The following is a 16,590-nucleotide window of genomic DNA, read 5'->3' as shown; positions in this document are numbered from 1 at the left end:
ATTTCCTACCATTGACATTTAGTCTTTTGTTTTGGTTTGTTGGGGGAGACGGTCTCACTAGGTAGCCTGGCTGGCTTGGAACTTGTGCTTCTCCTGTCTCAGTCTCCCAAGTGCTAGAACTGCAGAGGTGCACGAGAGCCCCTGCCTACCTTTTGTTTCTATTTGAAATAACTAAAACAGCCATGAATACCTCTGTCCGTCTCCAAACTTTGCACTTGTGTAGACAAACCTAGCAAGGGATCTGCCGGAAAGAGGCTCGGTACCTTTCCACTCTGCAAGCACCAGCTTAGCCTGCACAGTGGTGGGACAATGTGTTCTTAACTCAGCAGTGAGATAAATTTTTTTAGTGAAATTATTTTAGTTGTCTGTTTGCAACTTCTGTGTTTGTATCTTTCCTCTGGCCATCAGAAAAGACAGCCCATCCCAGGAGCGTTGCACACTGTCAACCTCAATAAATATTTGGTGAATATGGAACCCTCACTGTCTACCGTCCCCCCAGGTTTTGCTCTAACAGCTCTTATCTTTGCTCATCAAGCTCTTACCTCTGCACAAGCTGCTTTGTGTTTCTTGTCCCTGTGCTGTGAACATTAGGTCAGGCTGACCTCAGACTCCTAAGGTCGCCCTGCTTCAGCCTCCTGATTACAGGTGCATGCCACCGCGCCAGTCTAGGGAACCCGACTGTCTTTCTCCCTTCACTAGTACTGGTGCTGACACAAAGCAGGGTTCATGAAGCTTGAGTCGGAAGAATAAAGGATGATTTTGCAGCCCATGGCTGAGGCAGGAGAATCATTGTGAATTTAAACCCAGCCTGGGCTACATATTGAGATTCTGTCTTGAGAAAAACAAAGTTCCAAAATTAACAAGGACAAAGTGGAAAAGTATTCTATAAGCTCTGATCTGTAGATACGACAGTACTAACCTCTGTCCTTTGGGATGGGCTCGGGGAGGGGCCTGTGCTTTCTCCATTTGAACTTCCTGGTCTGCTGGGTGCTGGGCTCCCCACATGGGGCTTCGCATCATGTTTCACCACAGAGGTGCCATTCTCACAAAGCAGGACGCAAACTGTGTTCCACAGCCGTGACCTGCTGAGTGCGGTGCTGGAGTCACGAGCTCAGGAAAGTCTGCGGGCCCAGTGAATCCACGGGACCACAGCTACTGCTCCTTTCACCCCCAGTTCCACCTCCACCCCTCCCCCCTGCTCCAGCTAAAAAGGAAGGGGTGACAGCACAGGGAAAGGGGAGGCATCATCATCCTCATGGCTCTGAGGCTTCCGGGAGATGTGGGTGGGTGGGTGCTGGGGGTCATCCAGGGAGCTACCAGGAACAGTACATCCGAGTCAGTCCCATCGGTCCTTCTCCATTTTCCCTTGGATACTACCGAGGAGGCATGCCAGAGGTCTGACAGTCCCAGATAGGCACCCTATGAGTGTTATGTTGAAACAATCGTTCATGTATTAAAAATCGGTCGGGCATGGTGGTATACACCTGTCATCCCACCACTCGGGAGGCTGAGGCAGGAGGATCGTGAATTCCAGGTCAGTGTGGGCTCCATAGCAAGTCCTGGGCCAGCCTAAGTTACACAGTGAGAGCCTACTTCTAAACAGCAATGAAAAACAAAACCCGATGGGCATGGGGCCTCCCATGGGCCGTGATCTGCTGTAGTGCTGGAGACCTAGGCCCCAGCAGAGGCTGAGGAGCACTCTTGGGACCAGCGTTTACACTGGTGACAGAACAGGCAAGGAGAGAGACACAAAAGGGACCAAGGCTGCGAGAGGAGGGACTCCGTCCTTTGAGGCGGACTGAGAAGAAGGGAGCAGAGCCCGGCAGGCAGGGCTGTGGGGGCTGCCTCTTATCCTGAATGAGAGGGACTAGCTGGGAATTTTAAGGATTAGCAAGGGAGCTGGGGCTGGAGGGGGCAGAGCACAGGCAAGGAGACTGCAGTGCCCCTAGTCCTCAGAGAGGTGATGTCCAGGGCAGTGGGAGCCAGGAACGGCTGGGCACTAGGACCCAAAACGGCTGGTGTCGGGCATAGCTTAGTCCTCTGCAAATGAGGCCAATTTTATTTATTATTATTAATATCTGTATTGTCTTTTTGAGACAGGGTCTTGCTGTGCAGTTCAGGCTGGCCTTGAGCTCACTTTGCTTAGGCTGGTCTCAAACTCGAAATGCTGACAGGCACGCACCACCACGCCAGGCTGAGGCCAACATTAATGTAAATATGCTGAAACTTCAATTGACAGATTTCTGAAAAGATTTTACCCAAAAAGATTTCCTAAACTTTTGGGGCCAGTTTAAGCTTACTGTCCCCAAAAGTTTAACAAATCTTTATTCTTTGTTTAAAAAAGTATACATATATATATGGACATACTTTTAAAAGTATATGTATACATATGTATATAGAAAAAGTATATGTACATATAAGTGTATACATGTGTGTGTATATGAAGCCCTGGAGAATTATAAGAAAAAACTCCCTCGTTTTTGTTCCTGCTCTCGCCAGACTCCCCGCTTCCCTTAAATCTGTAGCCTTTTTTGGGGGAGACTGTAACAGGACTAGAGCCGGGCCAGGCGCCCACAAAAATCCGGGAACTTTTGTTTAAAAGCGGGCGTACGCCACCGGAGGGTGCAAGGATAAGCACAGGTACTTCCGGTTACTCCGGAAGTGGAGGCTTCCTACGCGACTAAGCTCCGCCCTCCGCGGCCAGCCAGACTGACAGGATGGCGGTGAGCGCGGCGCGGCTGGTACTCCTGGCCAGTGCAGCCGCGCTGGCTAGCGCCTCCCAAGGGGACCGCGAGCCGGTGTACCGCGACTGCGTGCTGCTGTGCGAGGAGAGGAATTGCTCGGGGGGCGCACTGAAGTACTTCCGCTCCCACCAGCCAATCTACATGAGCCTAGCAGGTAGGCCCCACCCCTCAAAAGCCCCGCCCATTGATCGTGGCCCCGCCCGCCGCGCCTCTAGTATTTTGCAATCTCTGAATTTGGGTTTCCCTACCCGGGTTTATTATGAGTGTGAGTTGATCTTCCAGGATGATGGAGTCTCATCAGCCAGTTCATTTTTACTTTTTAGTCATTCAGCCAAGGCAGTATTTTTAAATTCCTCATGCCATGCTGGGTGTGACACAAGCCTGTCATCCCAGGACTTGGGAGGCTGAGGCAGGAGGATGGCTGTGAGTGTGAGTTCAGCTTGGGCTACACAACGTGTTCAAAGCCTGCCCGAACATAATGAAACCCTGTCTCCAAAAACAAAAAAAAAGTTCAGAATGATTTAAACCCTAAAACACCCTTAGGTTAAGCACTGGGTTCCTTTAGGAGAGGAAAAAAATGGATTCTGGCTTTGAAGGGGAGGAGACAGGGACATTTTGTGAAGATGGAGCTCCCAGATGGTGGATTAAATTTGAACTCATGGTAATGATAGGGAGCCGACACACCGAGCACCCACCAGGCAACAGGTGCCCCGTCCGTAGCTGAGTTACTGTCACAGCAGTGGCTTCTCTATCCCAGTTTCCAGCTGGGGTCAGATATTAGGTCGGGTCCCCAAGGGCTCGGCTTCCAGTTCTGTCCTGTTTGGCCACATGCAGTCGTCTTCACATCCCTTTCCAGTCCACACAGAGGCCACATCTGGGTGCTTAGGGTACAGTAAGGGGGCAGTGGCCAGAAAGGTGGGGAGACAGTTTGGAACCTTAGAAGTCATGGTGAAGCCCAGGGTGGTGGCACAAGGCTGTAATCCTGGCACTCAGGAGGCTGAGGCAGGAGAATCTTGAATGTGAGGCCCGTCTGGATTATATAGTGAGACACTATCTCAACCAAAAAGAAAAAAGCAAAAGAAAAGTAAAACAACTCAAAACCCAGGATTTCTGTTTCACGTTCATGGGAGGGAGTAAACAGCCAGGGCTCCTTCTGGTGGGTGACAGGAAGAGTCTGCCTGCCACCAGGCTGTCTATCTCGAACATCTCTGGATGGTCCCTGTGCCCACCCTGAAGCGCACAGGGACACACTCATGCCCCTCCCTGGCTGCCCCCTCTCGCTGCTCGGCTGGAGGACCGCAGCTACAAGTCTGGCCTCCCTGCCTCCTCTGGACCCTGTGCCGTCCTCTGCCTCGGTCCCACAGGCTGCGTCTGTCTCTGGCAGGCTGGACTTGTCGGGATGACTGCAAGTACAACTGCATGTGGGTCACCGTCAGCCTGTACCTGCAGGAGGGCCACAGGGTGCCCCAGTTCCACGGCAAGGTGAGTCACGGTCCAGGACTGGCTGCTGTGGGGTGGCCGTCAGCCCAGCTCTCCCAGCAGCCCAGGGTGCGGGTGACAGGTGTCCGGGTGCGTACACATCTGCCCTCTTGCAGTCTGCTGCTTTGCTTTTTTTTGTCTTCTTGAAACAGCGTCTCACTGTGCAGTTCAGGCTGCCTTGAGCTCACTTTGTAGCTCAGCCTGGCCCCAAATTCACATCAGTCCTCCTGCCTCAGTGTCCTGAAAACTGGGATTACAGGTGTGAGCCACCACGCCAGGCCTGGTGCTTTGTTTTTGTTGAGGCAGGGTCTCGCCTGCCGTCTAGCTTGGGCTGGCCGGAACTCACATGTAGCCCAGGCTGGCTTTGAAGGCATGGCGAGCCTCGAAATGTCTCAAAATGAGAAACTGAAAAAAGGCTGGGGCTGCAGCTCAGTGGGAAGGCCAAGGGCCACATGACTGGGCCGGTTGGGTCATGTTCTCAGGTCCCCTCCTCTGCCTTTGCAGTGGCCCTTCTTCCGCTTCCTGTTCTTTCAAGAGCCGGCGTCCGCCATGGCTTCTTTTCTCAACGGCCTGGCCAGCCTGGTGATGTTGTGCCGCTACCGCGCCTCGGTGCCCACCTCCTGCCCCATGTACCACACGTGTGTGGCCTTTGCCTGGGTAGGTGACCAGGGAGGGCTCCTGGCAGCCCAGGGCTGGTGCTGATGGGGAGGTGGAGACAGAGATCTTGCTCTGGTCCTGGTTGTGCAAGCCAAAAAGACCAGGGCGGCAGTTCGCAGCTGTGGATGGGCAGTGCAGTAGTGGTACCGTGCTTGTGGGACCAGGGGCCCGGGCGACCTCAGGTCCAGCTCAAGTCGAGGGCAGCAGCCCCGGTGTCCCAGGGAGCTCAGTGCTGTCTCTGTCCCTCCCTGGCGAGGCTATGCACGTCCATCTGTGGAAGAAGGGTGCCCTGGTCCAGGGCCTGGGATCAGAGGAGACACAGCACGACAGGACAGTGGTGACCTGAGGGAGGGAGGAGACATCGGGGTGCATCGGATGTTTCTCAATCAGAGCCTCCCAGGTGGGTCCCCAAGTACGCCATTCCTGTCCCCATCCCTTGCCTTTGTGGTTGTACTGCAGGTCTGAGGGGCCCTTGGAGGGCCGCAGCCTTTGTCCTTCCCCCTGTGATGCATGCAAAGGCAGGTGATCACAGCAGGATTCCAGTCTTGAACTCAGGATCCTCCTGCCTCAGCCTCCCCAGTGTAGGGATCACAGGCCTGCACCCCACCCTGGGCTGCAACGCTGGCTCCCATCTCCATGCTGTTAGACCCTTCACCACAAAGGTGTCTGTGGGGGGTCCCAGGCCAAGTCCCACAGCCCCCAGGACCCTGTTTGGCTTCTACATATGATCCCTAGCTGTGTGCTTTGTTCTTTCTTAGGGGGAAGGGAGGGAGCTGGAGCTGCCAGAGGGTGTGGTGGGGAACTTTGTCCCAGGTTGGGTCCTTAGAGCAAGGGGCCCTGACTCTGTGTCCAGCACTGCCTCTGGGGACTGCCTGGGCGGGGTCCTCTGCTTTTCCCCAGGGAACACAGGGACACCCCCACCCGCACCCCGTTCTCGGAGGCAGAGGCTGAGCTTGGGTGGCAGCAGCCAGCAGGACCTGACAGCACCAGAGCTGTGAGTGCCAGGCCGGGCCCTTCCACTCCCCAGAGCAGCCTCCCTTTGCCCTCTGCCAAGGCTGGAGGCTGAACCAGTCCACGCCCCCGTCTACGTGGGAGGGGAGGAGCCCCATGCTGCTCTGCTCTGAGCAGTGATTTGCTGACTTGGGGCCTCTAGATGCTAAGAGGAGCAGACTTCAGGGAGGACTTCTGGGTGGTCTGAAGTCAGCCAGTCCTTTGGGATGTTGGGAGAAGCCCACTCCCATGGGACATCCCTGCCTGAGGCCCACAGCAGTGTCACCGTGAGGGAGGGGGGCAGGTGGCCCAGGCGGCATGTTTAACATCCTGCCTCCTCCACTTCTGAGACACCGAGCTATTTAAAGCCCCATTTGTCCCCACTACCAGGGTGTCAGCCCCAGCCCAGCACTAGGCTGCATGGGGTTGGATTCCTGGCGGATCTGGCCCTCTAGACATCCAGCCGGTTTCTCGGCTGGGATATTTCGGGGTGGATTTTCTTATTTTCTAGCCGATGGAAACAGCTCCTGCCAGGCTCCTAGCCCCACCCCAGTGCCCCCTCCAGTGATCAGCTCTGGGAGAACCAGTGTCCCGGGGCACTGCACTGGTCAGGGGATGGAGCTGTCTGTGTCCTGGGGCAGAGACCCTGGTTTCACTGTGAACTTTGTGACCCTAGAGGAAGGGGAAGTCGGGGGTCACCTGAGCTGGTGGGGGGAAACACAGCGTTCATGAGACACCTGCCGTGTACCAGGCTCTGTTGTCCCCACAGGCTCCTGTGAGCCTAGTGGTCTGCTGGACCCTGCTTGGCAGCTGAGGCCGCTGAGACACAGACGCTCAGTCAGGGAGCCCGGCCTGACAGTGCAGGCCTGCAGCTAATCAGGAAGCTGAGGCAGGAGAATCACTGGGGCCCAGGGGCTCAAGGCCGCTTGCACAGCACAGTGAGCCTCACTGTCTAAGACACCTGCCTGCCGTTCGGGAGCTGGTGTGGGACTGAAGGCAGAGTGTGTTGCTGTGCAGGCTGGGGGCCATGTCTGGCCCCAGCCCAGACCTCCTGAGCCTGGAGGGAGGTGAGGAAGATGACTTGGTGTCCGCTTCTGGTGTCTGTGTGTTTTTGAAGCAGGGTTTCGCTGTGAAGTTCAGGCTGGCCTTGGACTTGCTGCAGTCCTTCTGCCTCAGATTCCCAAGTGATGGGATGACAGGTGTAGCCTTGCCCCATAGACCTGCTCTCCTTGGCCTGGGCCTGTGGGGAGCTGTGAGGGCACTGTGCTGACTCCCAGAGGAGAGAAAGACACCTACACTTCCCCGGTTCCTGGCACCAGGCTCTGCCTGCATCTGTCCTGTTTGCTGGATCCTGAGCATCACTGTGATCATTCCCATTCTACACATGAGAAGACTGAGGCTAGCAAGGCTAACTCGCACAGGAAGTGCAGAGCTGGGCTCAGCATCCACACTGTTCATGCTCCTGCCTCCCAGGCTGAGAAAGAGGAGTCCCCATACAGGGGCATCCCCAGGGTACAGGGGCACAGTCAGAGCCTGCTCTGGGCAGTCTCTAGTGGAAGGCACCCAGCAGGCCCCTCCCAGTCCCCATGCAATCCCCATGGAGTCGAGGTCTGGCCCAGCGAGGTGCACTGCCACCCCCTGCTTTCTGTGCTCCAATCGTCACTCAGCTCAGCCTCCCATTGCCTCCCCAACCTTTTGTGGGTGACAAGGAGACCTGGCTGGCTGCCAGTCCCTGCAGCCTTCCCTCCTGCCTCCCACACCTTCCCCTCCCCAAGGTGTCCCCAGCCTTGGGCCAGGAGCTGTCCCCAGCCACCCTAGGGAGCCCCGGGTCAGTCCCACTTGAGGCCTTGGCCTGTGACCCCAGAACTGTGGGGCAGGGACAGTGTGGCCGCCCTGTGAGGAGAAAGTGACAAGGCCCAGGGAGATCCCAGGCTGGTGAGGAGCTGCAGCTGCAGCCCACGAAGGGCGGGCAGGGAGCCTGAGCAGCCTGGCCACCCCTCTGCCTCCGCCCCTGCCGCCCCCTCCTCTCTCAGCAGAGCAGCCTCTCCTCCTGCTCCTTCTGCCTACAGCCACCACCTGGGCTCTTGTGACAACCATGCCAGTGGCCCTAGGTCCCTCAGCTTGGGCAGGCCTGGCTCTGCTGTCCGTTCCTTGTGCTGTCACTGTCCCCAGCCCAGCCCTCCTTCTGTAAAGATGGGGGCCAGCTCAATTCCCAGGAGACCTTGGCTCCCCCGCTAGCGCCAGCAGAGCCAGGCTTGGCAGGGACCCTGTTTCCTGGAAGGCAGATTCAGCCTGGCCCTGGCCCTGGCCCCTCTCTGTTGTGCCCCCCTCCGCCCTGCAGTCTCTGGTCTGGCGGGTTGGGCCGGCCAGGTTGGCCATAGTGTAGCTTCCCAGGAGCTTGGGCCCAGTGGGACAGGCCACCACGCCCCAAGCTGGCTCCTGCCTCTGCTCCCCGCCCCCAGAGGCTGAGGTCACTACACCCCTGGGCCGGGTGGGGCTCTTCTGGCTGGCATGGGGTGGAGGTGTGGGCCCCAGGTGCTGTTGTCTCAGTGATTAGGTAACTGGGTCCCAGGCCGGGCCCTGTGGTTTGGGGATTTGGGGTGGTGGTTGTGGCTGGGGATATGGGGTACAGAGAAACTCTGCCCGGGAAGGGCATAGCTGTTCATCATCCTGTCCCCAGGTGTCCCTCAATGCCTGGTTCTGGTCCACAGTCTTCCACACCAGGGACACTGAGCTCACGGAGGTGAGTGGCATTGCCCCGTGGTCCCCTGAGGGGGGTGAGCCCCGTGGCACCCCGAGGGGGACTCTGAAGCATAGTGGTGGTGCCCAGGCACCCCAGGCCTGAGAGGCCTCAGAGGAGGCGGCTCGTGGACATCAGCTAATAATGAGGTGCCATCAGGACTGGGCCCTCAGCCAGCAAACTCAAGGGCAAGCCCTGAATTCAGAGCCTTCCTGGGTCCTGAAACAGTGGAGGGCAGAGCCGTGGATGCTGGCAGCTCGGGCCCTGTCTCCTCCCTGTGGCCGTCACCTGCTCCAGCTCCTCTACGGCCCTCCCACCGCCCCTCACGGGCTCTGTCATCCTCAGAAAATGGATTACTTCTGTGCCTCGGCCGTCATCCTGCACTCCATCTACCTGTGTTGTGTCAGGTGCGCCTCCTAGCTGCTGCAGTTCCCCAAACCCCGCCCCGGGTTGTCCCATGTAGGGCGCAGGAGGGCCAGGGTGGCCCTGGCCCTGCGCCGTGTCTGAGCTGCTCTCACGCCGCAGGACCGTGGGGCTGCAGCGCCCAGCTGTGGCCAGCGCCTTCCGGGGCCTCCTGCTGCTCCTGCTCACAGCACACGTGTCCTACCTGAGCCTGGTCCGCTTCGACTACGGTTACAACCTGGTGGCCAACGTGGCCATCGGTGAGCGTGGTGCTGGGCAGGCAGGGTGTGAAGGGTCCTGGGCTGCGGAAAGATCCCGTGGCACCTGGCAGTGACCTCCCCTGCACCTCCAGGCCTGGCGAACCTGGCGTGGTGGCTGGCCTGGTGCCTGCGGAACGGCCGGCGGCTGCCGCACACACGCAAATGTGCGGCTGTGGTCCTGCTGCTCCAGGCCCTGTCCCTGCTCGAGTTGCTGGACTTCCCGCCGCTCTTCTGGGTGCTGGATGCCCACGCCATCTGGCACATCAGCACCATTCCCTTGCATGTCCTCTTCTTCAGGTGAGTGCCCTGCTCCTCGCCTGCTCTGTGCCTGGGGACCTGGGGGCCCTGCGCCACTGCCTGCTCCCACCCAGCCTGCTTGCATCCTGCACCCCGGGGGTTTCCCAGCAAGCCGAGCCTCAGCTGGTGTCTCCTCGGTCCACAGCTTCCTGGAAGATGACAGCCTGTACCTGCTGAGGGAGTCGGAAGCCAAGTCCAAGCTGGACTGAGGGCCTGCCCCACCCCATGACAGATTTTAGCCTTTTAGCTTTTTGGTTTTGTTTTTTGAGACAGGGTCTCACTGTGGAGGCCATACTGGCCTCTAACTTAAAGCAGTGCTCCTGCCTCAGCCTCCTGAGGCCTTTTAACTTGCTGAACGTGGGCACCAGGGATGTGGACCTAGATGCAGGTAGCTGCCTGCCTCTGCTTGCTCTTTACGCTGACCTCGGCCTCCTGTCATCTGGGCCAGGGGTCTGATGGGGAGCCCCTGGGCCCTGCAGCTGAGCTATGTGGGGAGGAGAGCCGGGAATGCTCCCTCTGCCCACCCCCCCACCTCCCACCCCCACCCCCACCCGGCAGTCAGGAACTCTGCAGGAACTCCTCTGGTCCTGGCCCAGGTATCCAGGTTTGGGGGGGGGCGGGAGGGGGGGGACCTCTGCCACCCCACACTCCAATGCGCCACCAGGTGGCGCTAGATGCTTGCTCACCACCCAGTTTCAAGGCCAATTCCTTCCCCATGGGGTGGAAGGGAAGCCGCAGCTGGGATCTGGAAGGGGGCCTGGGGTGGGGGGTGCTGCACCCTGATTCTGAGGCTTCACCTCACCCCCTTCAGGAAGGACCCCCAAGGGCCCGCAGCAAGTATGTGAGTCTGGAGGCGAGGGGGCCCAGCCAAGTGAGTGCAGAAGCAGTGGAGGGACTTGGGACTCCCCGTGTGGGCTCAGCTCAGGGTGGGCCACGTGGGTGGGGAGGAGGGAGCGTGAGTCTGAGGCGAGTGTGACGGCCATCACGTGTGCCACGAGGTGGGGAGTTTGGCACGGGGTGGGGGGCCCAGCTCTGCCCTGGGCGCAGCCAGGATGTGCACTGTGTGTGTGTCTGTGTGCACACACGTGTACACATGTCCACTTGTCCAGTACACCCTGCTGTTCTTCCAGACCTCACAGGAGCCCCAGATAACTTTTTTAGGTTTTTATTAATGAGGTTTTTTTGAGAAGGGGTCTGCTATGTAGCCCAGGCTGGTCTTGAACTCATGGCAGTCCTCCTGCCTCAGCCTCGTGCTGAGATTACAGGTGCATCACCACACCCGACCCTACACAACTAAGGCGCTCCTGCAGGGGGAATAACATGGGGTGCCCCCTCTCCAGCCACCCTTGGCAAGGCATAGTTGGCCTCCCCTTCGCCAGCCTGGACTCGGGGCAGCAGGCGTTTTGGGGGAAGAGGGGAGAAAGCTGGGGCTCAGTCTGCCTGTGCCCCCCTCTGTGGACTCCTGTGCCCAGTGGCTCTGGGGCAGACAGGGGCCACAGTGCCCTGGTGACTGGTGGCACAGGTGACTGGTGGCTTTGCTGCCTGTCCTGGCATGGCCCTCCAAGGACAGAGTGTGCAACCATGGAAACATTTCGTCCTGGGGCAGCCTAGGCCAGGCTCTTCTGCTCTCCCTGTCCTCTGGCCCCCTTGTGGGGGAGAGATAGAGGGCTCTGGGCCTTAAGTGCTCTTGGGACAAGGCATCTGGGGAAGGGATGTGTGTAATAAACTGGCTCCCAGCTCTCAACTGTGCGGCTCCGTCGTGTCCATGGGTGGACTGGGGGGAAGGGGACAGCGCTGGCTGAGGGCAGAGGCAGAGGTGAGGGCAGGTGACCGGGGTCAGAGCTTGGCAGAGGCCCCAGCCAGCCAGGGGAGGAGCTGGTGGTGGGTCTGGGGCCTGGTCCCTGGGACATTCCCTCTCACCCCTCAAATCCCTCCTGACCTCGGGTCTGGGGGCGAACGGACTGGGCAGGGAAGCTCTTCCGTTAACTACTCGGATCACTGCACCCGCCAGACACAGCCTGAACTCAGAGCAAGAGCAATTTCTTTATTAGGTGCCACTTTGGGTAATGGGGTATCTGGGGGTGCCCTGGGCCTCACACTTCCACCCCTGCCTTCTTCTGGGCCCAGGCGAAGAAGATGCCCTGGACATCGTCCACGCCGGTTCGGAGGTGTGCTGGCATGGTATAGGTGCGCAGGTCCCGGACCTCGTAGCCACCGTGTACCAGGGCCTCCCGCACTGTCATCGCACTCATGGGCACCACCGGCAGCCTGACCTCGCCAGCCTGGTACCACGACTCCTCCAGGGCCCCGATGAGGAGCAGGTGCCCCCTGGGCCTCAGCATCGTGGTGATGTGGCCCAGAGCCCGGCGGAAGCTGGCCAGGTCAGGGCTCACAGCCTCCAGGCAGAAGGTGGAGACCAGGGCATCGGCGGGCAGGGGCACAAGGCAGGCGGCGCCCAGGGGCTGGGCCTGGTGCACATCAATGGGCAGCACGCGCTTCACCCGGGCCCGCAGTTGCTGCTCCCTGTGCTGCCAGGAGTCACTGTGGGGATGTCAAGGGCTCAGGGTTGCCCCTGGCCCCCCAGGCCCCACCCAGCTTGGCCCTGCCCGGCCTTACCCCCGGCCCTCCAGCAAGCATGCATGCCAGCTGTACGCGCTCCAGTCGAAGGCCTCCGGCTCCTGACGCAGCCAGCGCCCCAGCTCCTGACGGTTGACCTCCAGGAAATCCGTCATGGTGATGTCCTCAAAGTAGGCACAGGCACTGAGCAGCTGGTACACGGTCGGGCCTGAGCCAATGTCAATGAGGGTGCGTCCAGTCACCTCCCCTGGGCAACAAGGTGGTGGGCTCAGTGCCAGGCCTGCCCCATTACCCTGGCCTCAGGGAGCCCTTGTCTCAGCCCCAGAGTCAGCTGGACCAGGTTCCCTGGGCTCCGGCACTGACCTCTCACCTCGGCAGGGAGCTTAGCCTCTCCACACCCGGCTCTGCATCTGGGGAGCTGCGTCTCCAGGGAGGGTTCAGTGGGGAGATCCCAACACCCCATGAGCCTGCCTGCCCTCCTTCTCTCCTGCACCCCCACCACCCCCAGTCCTGAGCATTGTTCCTTCTCTGTGCTCTTTCCACTTTACTGCTCTCTTCTGCTAAGAGACAGGGTCTTGCCAGCCGTGGTGACTCACACCTCTGATCCCTGCGTTGGAGAGGCTGAGGCAGGAGGATTGCCTCAAGTTAGAGAACAGCCTGAACTACATAGTAGGATCCTGGAGACAGAGACAGAGACAGCCACAGCCGTGGTCACACGGTATTGCCCAGGCTGGCCTTTCATGCCTGGGCGATACTCCCACCTCAGTCTCCCCGGTAGCATGACTACAGGCAGTGCACCAGCCCGGAGTCCGCTCCCGGCTGCACCGCTCCTGGGTCCCTAGCGCTGTGCCTGGGCCCCCATGCCTGCTGGCGACCCTTTGAGCGCCCGGCTCCCCGCTCACCCGTGGCGAAGGTCTCCGCCAGGCAGCGCAGCTTCCAGGGCCCCACGCCGTCTGGGCAGCTGAGGTCACCCCGCGGGGGCGCATAGTTGTTGCGCAGGTAGGCCGCGGGCTCGAAGCGCCGGTAGGCTGCAGCCACGCTCGCGAGGCTCGGGTCCTCCTGGCTCATCGCGTCCCCGCCACCGCAGCACCTGGTCCCGGCTATCTGAGCGCCTTTATCTCTGCCACCCCTCCCGGACCGTCGGTGCGGGGGTGGCTGGGCCTTGAGCGCCCCGGGCCCCGCGTCACCGCCATCCATCTCGTGTCCGCTGCAGACGAACGCGGGGTGGGGGCAGGGCTCGGCTGGGACATCAGGTCCCCGCAACCCAGGCGCCTCCCTCCCCGTGTGCTCTGATGGTCCTGCCACGCGCCTGTTGCCCACTCCCAGTTTTTGTATTTGAGGATTTTTTTTTTTTTATTTGAGTTTTGAGACAGGTCTTACTGTGTCACCCAGGCTAAACTCACTATGTAGCCCCAGCTGGTGCCCAATTGTAAGATCCTCCTGCCTCAGCTTCCTAAGTGCTGGGATAACAGGGGAGCACCCTGTCCATTGAGCCTGTAGGTCCAGGGTCTCATCCCTTCTGTTCCCCAGGTTTGAATGAGCCCCTGTCCCTGGTCCCCACCACCCTAGTGCCCACTTCACAGGGCTCAGACCCCTGTCCCACCTTCCTGTCCTCTGGGATGCCCCTCCCTGAGTGCTGTCACCCCAAATGCCATCTAGGCCCCTCATCAGGCCTCCACCTCACCCTACCCAACCCTGTCCCCACCTCTGGGACAGTGTGTTCAGGCCTGGCCAAGTTGCCCCCGGCTAAGGAGATGGCAGCAGTGATAGCAGAGACCAGTACTAATGCACTGGGCGGGCAGACACTTGGTCTGCTGGCTGCCGCCTGTCTGGAGCACAGGGTTGGAGGTTCAGGATGTCCTGGCCTGGAGTCCAGGCAGCCTGAGGGGCTGGGTCTGTGCCTGGCTTCTCCAGCCCCACCCCCATGCTGGCCCAGGCCTGGCCTGCAGGTCCTGGGGCTTCCCCTGCACACCCCACATGGGGATGGACACTGGTTTTTAGTTTTGCTCTTCTGCGTTTGTCCTACAGGGCCTTGCTATGTAGTCCAGGCTGGTCTTGAACTGGCAGCTAGCCTCGCCAGTCATGGGGGGCTGATTCTACTTGCACTGAGTCCGTGGGGTTCCTGAGATAGACGGGGCTCATGACCCTGTGCCCTGAGCAGGTGCCAGGCCTCTGCCAAGATGGGCCCTTGGCCACCATGGGTCTGGCCCCTGGCCCCCTCTGGGGCTGACGAGAAAATGTCCTTGCTAGGACTGAGTCATCACAGCAGCTGCAGGTCACGACAGGAACTTGAGCTCACCCTACGCACACACGACCCACCCAGGCCCAGCCGGGGGTGGGGGTGGAGCCCTGGGCCCAGCTCCCGGTTCCATCTGGGTCCATGTCTGCTAGGCCTGAGGTCACTGACCCCAACCACAGCGGGCACAGCCAAGGACAGCGCCAGCCCGCCATGCTCTCTGTGTCATTTAAACTAACACCGGTGCCAGCTGGCCTGCTAGGCACTGACCAGTGCCAGGAAATGGACACAGGACCCAGAACCGCTAGGGAAGGTCACTGGGTGGACCAGGCTGTCACCACTCTGCCAGCGCCTGCCCTGCAGTTCCCAGGACACAGGACAGCAAGAGCCTGAATGTGCAACACCGCTGAGCATTTATTGCAGCGCTAAGAGAGGGTGCTGGGCCGCCCACCTCTGCTCTCCACACATCCCCCGCCTGTCTCCTCCGAGCTGCTTTCTGGAGCCTTCTGGGTCCTTCCTGTCTCCGGCCTCCTCCAAGGGTGAGACTGCACCGGCACTGCTGCCCCCAGTGACCTCACCAACGTCCCTTGTCCTTTCTCCTGGGGCTGAGGCCACTCAGCTGTGCTGGCCGCCCGCTCTCCACCCCCTGTACCCACCATCTCCGTCCATCTTTCTTGGGAAACTCAGGGGACCCAGGCATCCTGTCCTCTGGCTCCCTCCTCCCAGCCCCCAGCTCTGGGCAAACTACAAAGCCAGCAGCTCCCTCCATGGCCCCAGTCTGGAAGGGCCCCACCACCGGGGCAGGCACCGTGGAGCCGGCGTCACCGCCGCGCTCAGCCTCTCTGTGCCTCCTGGGACATGGAGCGGGACAGCGTGCGCCGAAGGGCCCCTGGCTTGCTGACAGGCACCACGGGTGGCAGCTGCTTGGTGATCTCCGACACATCCTGGCGGTCCAGGCACTGGCCACCTAGTGCTGTCTCCAGTGCCAGCAGCTCCCGCAGCTGGATGGGGGTCTCCTCGCGCTCCTCCTTGGCGGTGCCCACCTTGGCGGGTGTGAAGATGGGCAGCGGCAGCACCCGCTGGTAGGGCAGCTGGTATTCCTGCAGCCCACGGCCCAGGATGCCCATGCGCATCACCAGCCAGGGTGAGCGCTGCACCAGCGCCTGGCACTGGCCCTGCCGGTGGTAGGTCTCACGCCGCAGGGTGTCCTCCTCGTGCAGGGAGCAGCTGTGAGCAGGGGGGAGGTGCAGTGAGCTCCGCTGCAGGACCAGTGGGGTCCCCCCTACCCCCAGGAACCTCAGGCTTCCCGTGGCTAGGGGAGCCATGCGGAGTGCTCACCCTTCCTCGGGCCGCGTGGACAGGCTCAGGTCTTTCCATTCAGCCCAGAAGGCCTCCCGCCGTGCGCGGTCCTCCTCAGACACTTGGCAGCTCAGCTCCAAAGTAGCCATGCTTGATGTAGCTCTGGCTCTGCCGGCTCCCCCTGGCCCTTTAAATAGCCCCTGCTCCCCCTCTCTGGGGCTATTTTTGGCCCCTCTGGCGTCAGATGCTATAAGCAGCTCCACACTCACCAATCTGGGAGGCTGTGCATCTGGGGCAGGGGGCAAGGTGCCCAGGTCAGAAGTTGGCCTTCAGAGGCACTGAGATGCTCTGGGGTCCTAAGGCAGCACCCCAGGTACCTGACTGTGTAGGCACCAGCCCAGCCTGTGCCACCCGAGTGCTGCTCTGCCCCACCCACTGCCCTGGCTGGGGAGCACCGCGGTGCTTGTCTGTAAACAGCAGGGGCAGCAGGCACCCATGCCCCCGCACTGTGACAGGGCACTGGCCCCTCCCTGATGTCTCCTCAGGTCAAGGGTGCCCGCTTCCCACCCCAGTCCCTTGACCAGAAGTTTCCCTGCCACTGCAGGAGGGGAGGGGACATGAGTGCCACACCTGGGACCCAGGCGCCAACCTCTGCCAGCTGCTTCTGCTGCCCAGCCAGTGCTCAGATAAAGGGTCTCCCAGCCAGGGCAGAGGGGGCAGGTGTGGAAGGAGGCCCCAGTGCTACCTCAGCACCTCGAGGGGGACACAGAGGATGAGACAGGGACATGAGTGCAGTGGGACCTGGCTGGGGCCCCAAGGGCTGTGAGCAGGCCGTGCCAGGGGCAGCACTGGCCCTGGCCACCACGGGGACAAGAGGGGACCTAGCATCTGGGTGTGGACTTGTGGCTC

General features: G+C 60.2%; 3 protein-coding genes across 14 annotated transcripts; 1 reads left to right on the top strand and 2 right to left on the bottom strand.

Moving 5' to 3' along the window:
- Positions 1 to 2,653: 2,653 nt before the first annotated feature.
- Pgap3 (post-GPI attachment to proteins phospholipase 3) lies at positions 2,654 to 11,313 on the top strand. 10 transcript variants are annotated; one of them, XR_010048329.1, is made up of 8 exons: positions 2,654 to 2,898; positions 4,728 to 4,880; positions 5,137 to 5,280; positions 5,781 to 5,874; positions 8,551 to 8,613; positions 8,839 to 9,017; positions 9,136 to 9,272; positions 9,365 to 9,554. XR_010048329.1 is itself a non-coding variant. In XM_063251482.1 (8 exons), exons 1-8 carry the CDS (start codon positions 2,718 to 2,720, stop codon positions 9,776 to 9,778), a joined length of 1,080 nt encoding a protein of 359 aa, XP_063107552.1. In that variant the 5' UTR covers positions 2,670 to 2,717; the 3' UTR covers positions 9,779 to 11,313. The 10 variants fall into 10 exon arrangements, 5 of the variants coding, with proteins under 5 accessions (XP_063107555.1, XP_063107553.1, XP_063107552.1 ...); XR_002790476.2 differs by having other exon boundaries at positions 2,657 to 2,898; positions 8,956 to 9,017; XM_063251482.1 differs by lacking the exons at positions 5,137 to 5,280; positions 5,781 to 5,874 and adding exons at positions 4,129 to 4,226; positions 9,715 to 11,313 and having other exon boundaries at positions 2,670 to 2,898; positions 9,365 to 9,569.
- Positions 11,314 to 11,593: 280 nt separating this feature from the next.
- On the bottom strand, positions 11,594 to 13,931 carry Pnmt (phenylethanolamine N-methyltransferase). Of its 3 annotated transcripts, XM_013149615.3 has the most exons (4): positions 13,852 to 13,931; positions 13,049 to 13,353; positions 12,186 to 12,393; positions 11,594 to 12,110 (listed from the first exon to the last, which is right to left on the bottom strand). In XM_013149615.3, exons 2-4 carry the CDS (start codon positions 13,341 to 13,343, stop codon positions 11,663 to 11,665), a joined length of 951 nt encoding a protein of 316 aa, XP_013005069.1. In that variant the 5' UTR covers positions 13,344 to 13,353; positions 13,852 to 13,931; the 3' UTR covers positions 11,594 to 11,662. The 3 variants fall into 3 exon arrangements, with proteins under 3 accessions (XP_013005069.1, XP_003467125.1, XP_013005070.1); XM_003467077.5 differs by lacking the exon at positions 13,852 to 13,931 and having other exon boundaries at positions 13,049 to 13,704; XM_013149616.3 differs by lacking the exon at positions 13,852 to 13,931 and having other exon boundaries at positions 12,186 to 12,354; positions 13,049 to 13,343.
- Positions 13,932 to 14,778: 847 nt separating this feature from the next.
- Tcap (titin-cap) lies at positions 14,779 to 15,927 on the bottom strand. The gene is made up of 2 exons (XM_003466923.5): positions 15,721 to 15,927; positions 14,779 to 15,609 (listed from the first exon to the last, which is right to left on the bottom strand). The coding sequence occupies exons 1-2, from the start codon at positions 15,828 to 15,830 to the stop codon at positions 15,216 to 15,218; spliced, it is 504 nt and encodes a 167-aa protein (XP_003466971.1). The 5' UTR covers positions 15,831 to 15,927; the 3' UTR covers positions 14,779 to 15,215.
- Positions 15,928 to 16,590: the final 663 nt, after the last annotated feature.

The sequence above is a fragment of the Cavia porcellus genome, unplaced genomic scaffold (assembly GCF_034190915.1).
Source record: "Cavia porcellus strain 051 isolate PalLab524CR breed Dunkin Hartley unplaced genomic scaffold, mCavPor4.1 scaffold_6, whole genome shotgun sequence".
NCBI lineage: Eukaryota > Metazoa > Chordata > Mammalia > Rodentia > Caviidae > Cavia > Cavia porcellus.
Note: the sequence above shows the minus strand (reverse complement) of the source record. Positions and strands in the feature narration are given on the sequence as shown.

Excerpts from the sequence above, each read along its gene's own strand:
- Tcap (XM_003466923.5), bottom strand. The coding sequence starts at position 15,830 with ATGGCTACTTTGGAGCTGAGCTGCCAAGTGTCTGAGGAGGACCGCGCA. Across the intron at positions 15,610-15,720 it reads TCCACGCGGCCCGAGGAAGG|CTGCTCCCTGCACGAGGAGG; the intron begins GTGAGCACTCCG and ends CCCTGCTCACAG.
- Pnmt (XM_013149615.3), bottom strand. The coding sequence starts at position 13,343 with ATGGATGGCGGTGACGCGGGGCCCGGGGCGCTCAAGGCCCAGCCACCC. Across the intron at positions 12,394-13,048 it reads GGCGGAGACCTTCGCCACGG|GGGAGGTGACTGGACGCACC; the intron begins GTGAGCGGGGAG and ends CTTGTTGCCCAG. Across the intron at positions 12,111-12,185 it reads TGCTTGCTGGAGGGCCGGGG|TGACTCCTGGCAGCACAGGG; the intron begins GTAAGGCCGGGC and ends ACATCCCCACAG.
- Pgap3 (XM_063251482.1), top strand. The coding sequence starts at position 2,718 with ATGGCGGTGAGCGCGGCGCGGCTGGTACTCCTGGCCAGTGCAGCCGCG. Across the intron at positions 4,227-4,727 it reads TGCCCCAGTTCCACGGCAAG|TGGCCCTTCTTCCGCTTCCT; the intron begins GTGAGTCACGGT and ends CTGCCTTTGCAG. Across the intron at positions 9,273-9,364 it reads GGTGGCCAACGTGGCCATCG|GCCTGGCGAACCTGGCGTGG; the intron begins GTGAGCGTGGTG and ends CTGCACCTCCAG.